Source organism: Photinus pyralis, unplaced genomic scaffold, assembly GCF_008802855.1.
Source record: "Photinus pyralis isolate 1611_PpyrPB1 unplaced genomic scaffold, Ppyr1.3 Ppyr1.4_LG7, whole genome shotgun sequence".
Classification (NCBI taxonomy): domain Eukaryota; kingdom Metazoa; phylum Arthropoda; class Insecta; order Coleoptera; family Lampyridae; genus Photinus; species Photinus pyralis.
Genome location: NW_022170738.1, coordinates 6,958,097 through 6,964,368, shown reverse-complemented (window position 1 = coordinate 6,964,368; position 6,272 = coordinate 6,958,097). Strand labels below are relative to the sequence as shown.

The window sequence follows — 6,272 nt, the reverse complement described above, 5'->3', positions numbered from 1 at the left end:
CCAACCCCCTGCGCCCCAGCCACCCCAACTTTTAAATCTTAAATAGTGACCCCCCATGTGTGATACGTCGTTGGAAAGCTCTGAAAAAATGCTTTCCAACCATACCAAATAGCATTACATTTAGGTTAGTAATTATCGTGCAAATCAAAAAATAAACTAATATGATACATTTGAAATCTGTCGTATTTAAAACGCAACCGGCGAACATAGACGAACTAAGACAGAGAATAATTCAAGAATGTCGAAATATTGCAAAACCAACATTTGAAAAGGTTCGACAAGAGTTTGAGAATAGATTATAACTGGCGATCAAAAATGAGTTGCTGTCGAGTCGGCTTTGGAAGTTCAAGTTAAATACGATTTTCCATGTTTATTTTTTGATTTGCACGATAATTACTAACCTAAATGTAATGCTATTTGGTATGGTTGGAAAGCATTTTTTCAGAGCTTTCCAACGACGTATCACACATGGGGGGTCACTATTTAAGATTTAAAAGTTGGGGTGGCTGGGGCGCAGGGGGTTGGAGGGGGTGCGTCGCCAACTATGTCATTGTGATTCCCCCTCCGAATTACCGAAACGGATTTTGATTTTTTTAAATATCTCGTTTATTTACTAAGATATGGGGGGTGGTAAGTTTTCAAATTGTCACCCTGTATATACGCGCGAAATTCACAGCGAAGGCTTCGTTCAACCCCATATTTTCTACTGACAGTATACTTGCATTCCCAAATGTTCGTGCGTTTTTACGCTCCTTCTGGACGCAATAGGTACGCGCGTAACACGCGCAAGAGAATCTCGGTGAATTCGTTCCTTCTGGACAAGCTCTTACGCCCAGCGCCTTTTTCTCTCACATTGATTTCATATGCCGACACGTGAAAGCGGCATATCTAAGCATACCACATTCAAGGATGTGCATTCTGTGCAATTATGCCACAAATAGTAAAAAAAATTTAATCGTCATTATTTATTAAAGCCCGAAACATCGAAAAACATTGTTTGTCGTAAGTGTGTAATTATGACACAGACACTGTCCATTAATTAAAGCGTTATTGTTGATATTTGCACAGCGGCGGGAGAAAGTAAAGAGAAAAAGGTCAGAATCAGAACACTACGACACATACATTTATTGTATATCGACAACCACAACTAGTATACAGCGCATACTCACTGCGCAAGTCTGTTAGCGGGTGCGCTAAGTAAAGATTACCAACTTAACAGTTATCGACGTAAAGTAATGCGAGTTGTTGTAAAGGCACACATAGTGCTCTAGAAATTGAATGATAAATTCTTGTCTTTATTTGTAATTAGAAAATGAAATTAATCAAGCTAATTCAAGACATCAGCTTCGACCTCGAGTTCGTAAGAAAAAGGGCTTTCAAGTAGGATAGATAAAATCAACGAGTTAGGATAAACTCAATTCACTTTAAAAATGATGGTACACTTTCACTTAATACACAGCCTTCAAAGCGCTCACAACTACCACAGCCGTCTATAATTACAAGCCGTGCTGAGAATTATGGCAACACTGCATGGTAGGCCGATTTCGCAATTCAACTTGACAGATTTTGTGTGTATTTTATATGTGTTTTGGGTGTAATATTCCAATTTACCTGTTTTAACAGAGCGAGATTCCGACAATTTGTGTTACTCCGTACGGAATGAACAGAAGTTATTATTCAGGTAAGTTGCTAAACGAAATATATCGATTTGTTTTCATAACCTCTAAAGCAGGCTACTCGTTACTGGACCCTTTAGAAGCACTTGTATTTGTTCAAAGTACCTGTACAAGCTCAAATATGACCTACACGCTTCGTGGTACGTAAGTACGGTAAGTGTTTATCATGAAAAAATACAATTAGTTTGTATTTTAGGTATTCTAGCACAGACATGTCAAATCGATTTTCTGAAGGAACCTTTCAACTTATTCCCAAGAGTTCATGGTACGGGAATTTGAAGTCTACAGGGCTCCCCTCTTTAAAAGCTTCGTACCTACACCCACTGGAGTAGCGGCTGGCTTAAAGTCTGCCATTCCGAATCACACCTGGTCGTTGATAAAACCTCGCTGATGCACAGCGATTTACTGTCCTTTTACCGAAATTAAGTGCTCAAGCGTGTGCTTCACCTCGACCTGTTTCGACAGAAGTTCACCAATTTCGGAGATCTCGAGGGAAAACACATTATGATGCAGTTACCAATTTACAGCGTTCCGAATTTTAAAGTCAAATAAAAATGTTATTATCCATTTTTGTAAATAAATAATATATATGCACAATTGTAAGCTGCCTAAGTATCTTTCTTCTATATTAAAACCGCCAAGGAGAAACACAGGAGAGAGGAAAATGCCATTTTTCAAGAGCAACAAGACGCCGTTAAAACTAAATCGGCCCACCGATTGACTTTCGAACAACGTTGCCAAACTTCTCAGCATGGCTTGTAATTATAGACGGCTGTGCAACTACATTTTGTAAATTACATCAGCGCCTCTAGTGCTATTTTAAATGGCGAATACATTTAGACTCGAATTCACAGGGAATTCCGGTCACGATGTACTCGTATTTTGTGATGACCTAAAGTGTCCCGGTGTATGAAGTCTAATCTATGCACTGGCGCCGTGTGTTTATAGATAAAGGCGGATGGCACCAAATTGCTTGTTAATTTGACAAAATTCTGAAATAATATTATCGATGCACGCCTGGATGTATCTCGCGGAGGCGGGGACTGTATGTTCTTACGATGCAGGTGCGCTAACACAGCGGTAGCGTTCACTGCAGAGAAAGCAAACCAGTACCAAGTACCAACTACAACCCACTTACACAGTATGAGATTCTATAGGATTAAATAAGGATTGTACACCATAATTATTCTAGCTAGCCTCAGGCCCTCAGCATCTCCCTGCCTTCCTCATTTTCAAGCAAACCGAAATTATTGAGCAAACTATGCCAATGCGTGCACAATCACGTGCACCGCACCGTCCGTCTAAAAAATTCCATCACTGTGTATAATACTGTGCTATTTCTGCAAAATAGTGCCCGTCATTTTGCCACTTCCTCATGCAGCATTAGCGCCATTAGCGACGACGACGGTTATTTTGGCAATTAAAATAGAAAACAAGGAACGTAAAATTTTTGCATTTGAAATGGCAGCAAATGCAGCAAGATTAATTCCTCGGAAAGTGAAGCCAATCTTGTCCGTTGATAATGAAGAAGCCAGAAAGCGAGCGATTAATTTATACAAAGCTTGGTGTAAACAAATACCCTACATAGGTAACATAACCTTAATTTTACGTAATTCTCATTCCAATTTTTGCAGTTCGAAAATATGATATACCGAAATCTGTGGAGGAGTGCAAGCAAAAACTTCGCGATGAATTTATAAAGCACGAAAATTTAACTGACGTTCGTGTTATTGATATGTTGATAGTTAAGGTATGTGCAGAGATTTCCGATTCGTGTCTGTATTACCTTTAATTTCTCTACTTTCCTAATGCTTTAAAAACAGTGTATTTCAGTTTACACTTTAAGCTCTGTAAAAATAAGGTGTGTTGTACGGGCACAATCTAATAGAAGTAATTTTCCGTGTTTTAATTAAACCTATGATTATCTACATGTTCTCGAATTTCTCTAATGGTGTGTTATCTTTTAGGGACAAATGGAGCTGAAAGAATGTGTGAACATTTGGAAGCAAAAAAGCCATGTAATGGACTATTTTCATGAAACTTGGGAACCGAAACCCAAAGATTTTTTGTCGAAATTTATCCAAGGAGTTGAGTAATATAAATTAAAAGAACTGTATATAAATTTGTTAGACAATTAAATAGTGTTTATTATAGGTTTGTGTTTTGTCATAATGGTTTCAGCTTTTGTAACTATTTTTCTTCTAAATTTGTATTAGTTAGGGTTTACTTTTAAAGCTGCATCTGTGTAAAAGAAGTTGCACCACTACCCAAAATACCAGAAGAAGCTAGCGTCTTTGGCATTTTTGGCTTTTGTGTGTAATTTTGTGGCTTTTAGTACCTAAAGCTTGATATTCAAGTTATTTTCGTTTTTATAAGGAAAACCTGCCCTCTATTGCCACTTGACCTTTCGATCCTTTGACTTTTTGTTTTTATGGGTAAAAAAACTATCCTTATTCGAAAATACCTTTGGAACTTGATTGAAATCATATTTCACAAGGTTAATTTAACTCGAGTTATATGATTTGCGATTTATTAAACAATTAATTCGCGCTTAAAAATATATCTTCAAAACCCTTAGCAACCACTAGATACCAACAATTTGCATTATGCGGGTCACTCTGTAATTGGGCGCAAGCCTGTTGGGGGCCCAGAAAAGAGAGTGATAATAATAATAAATACCTAAAATATGATAATTTGGATTTATAGGTATAGTATATTTAAATCTGTGCTTATAACATTGTAATACAATGTTTATAATATGGATGTGTGGCGCTTGTTGGCTACAGTGCCGGATTTACCACTAGGCCAGGCCGCAAACAAAAGGGGGCCGCAGCGTTTTGCACAAAAAATTTATACACCACAGGCATTGGATGCGCGTTTTAGACGCGTGTTTGTGGGGTCAAAGTAGGCATTTTTACGTTTGTGGACTTAATGAAGTCATGTACCTACCTACACATGTGCAAAGTCCGTAAAAGTTACTTTTAATACCTAGGACTGAAAAATATACTTTTAAGGCTCCGCACATGCGCACAAACACACGTCCAAGACTCGCATCCGTGCCTTTGCGTACTATACATACAATAAACGTAAGTATAGGCAATGTATGCCTTTACTTTCTTGCCGTGCAGAATATAATATTTAGGTACCTACCTATTGAAAATGGGTCAAATCCAATGACACATTGGGGTTACGCTTCTCTGTCCCTGCCAAACGCTTGAACCTGTATTCGGTTGAAACTTTGCACAGTAGACTTATATGCCCCTATATGTTTATTAAAAATGGGTCAAATCTAATGACCCCGTAGGGTCACGCCTCTCTGCCTCTGGCAAACGCTGGAACCTGTTCGGTTCAAACTTTGCACAGTTAACATACATATATACAGGGTGACAATTTGAAAACTTACCACCCCCCATATCTTAGTAAATAAACAAGATATTTAAAAAAATCAAAATCCGTTTCGGTAATTCGGAGGGGGAATCACAATTACATAGTTGGCGACGCACCCCCTCACACCCCCTGCGCCCTAGCCACCCCAACTTTTAAATCTTAAATAGTGACCCCCCATGTGTGATACGTCGTTGGAAAGCTCTGAAAAATGCTTTCCAACCATACCAAATAGCATTACATTTAGGTTAGTAATTATCGTGCAAATCAAAAAATAAACTAATATGATACATTTTCTAAAGTTGGCTTTTATTTCAATAAATGTTCAAAATGGTTTCCGTTCTTGGTAAGACAGTATTACTATGCGATCAAAAATGAGTTGCTGTCGAGTCGCCCTTTGAAATTTTTGTTTACATGGAAAATCGTATTTAACTTGAACTTCCAAAGCCGACTCGACAGCAACTCATTTTTGATCGCCAGTTATCTATTCTCAAACTATTGTCGAACTTTTTCAAATGTTGGTTTTACAATATTTCGATATTCTTGAATTATTCTCTGTCTTAGTTCGTCTATGTTGCCGGTTGCGTTTTAAATACGACAGATTTCAAATGTATCATATTAGTTTATTTTTTGATTTGCACGATAATTACTAACCTAAATGTAATGCTATTTGGTATGGTTGGAAAGCATTTTTTTCAGAGCTTTCCAACGACGTATCACACATGGGGGGTCACTATTTAAGATTTAAAAGTTGGGGTGGCTGGGGCGCAGGGGGTTGGAGGGGGTGCGTCGCCAACTATGTCATTGTGATTCCCCCTCCGAATTACCGAAACGGATTTTGATTTTTTTAAATATCTCGTTTATTTACTAAGATATGGGGGGTGGTAAGTTTTCAAATTGTCACCCTGATGTTATACCACATGTAACAAGCCAATTGAAAATGGGTCAAATCCAATGACTCCGTGGGGTCACACCGAGGCGCTCTGTCGCTTTTTTTAAACGCTCTATGTGTTTATATGTAGGTAGCACTTTACAGTGTAAACACGAAGCAATTATTACAGGTACCATTAAACCACGCTGCTCTCACTCATAACGGAACTTTTACGTTTAACGAGAGTCAAGAATAGCGTTAAAGCATTATGTTAACATCGTTAATAAACGATTAATGTGTTAACGTATTTCGCCCATCTTTGGTGACTATTTTCTCGTCGT

At 38.1% G+C, this 6,272-nt stretch overlaps 1 protein-coding gene across 1 annotated transcript; it reads left to right on the top strand.

The window, feature by feature from the left end:
• The first annotated feature begins 3,076 nt into the window (after positions 1-3,076).
• Positions 3,077-3,829, top strand: LOC116176490 (NADH dehydrogenase [ubiquinone] 1 alpha subcomplex subunit 6). The gene is made up of 3 exons (XM_031495095.1): positions 3,077-3,264; positions 3,311-3,426; positions 3,644-3,829. Exons 1-3 carry the CDS (start codon positions 3,138-3,140, stop codon positions 3,770-3,772), a joined length of 372 nt encoding a protein of 123 aa, XP_031350955.1. The 5' UTR covers positions 3,077-3,137; the 3' UTR covers positions 3,773-3,829.
• Positions 3,830-6,272: the final 2,443 nt, after the last annotated feature.

Coding starts and splice junctions, on each gene's coding strand:
- LOC116176490 (XM_031495095.1), top strand. CDS start 3,138: ATGGCAGCAAATGCAGCAAGATTAATTCCTCGGAAAGTGAAGCCAATC. Junction 3,265..3,310: donor TAAACAAATACCCTACATAG/GTAACATAACCT, acceptor CAATTTTTGCAG/TTCGAAAATATGATATACCG. Junction 3,427..3,643: donor TTGATATGTTGATAGTTAAG/GTATGTGCAGAG, acceptor GTTATCTTTTAG/GGACAAATGGAGCTGAAAGA.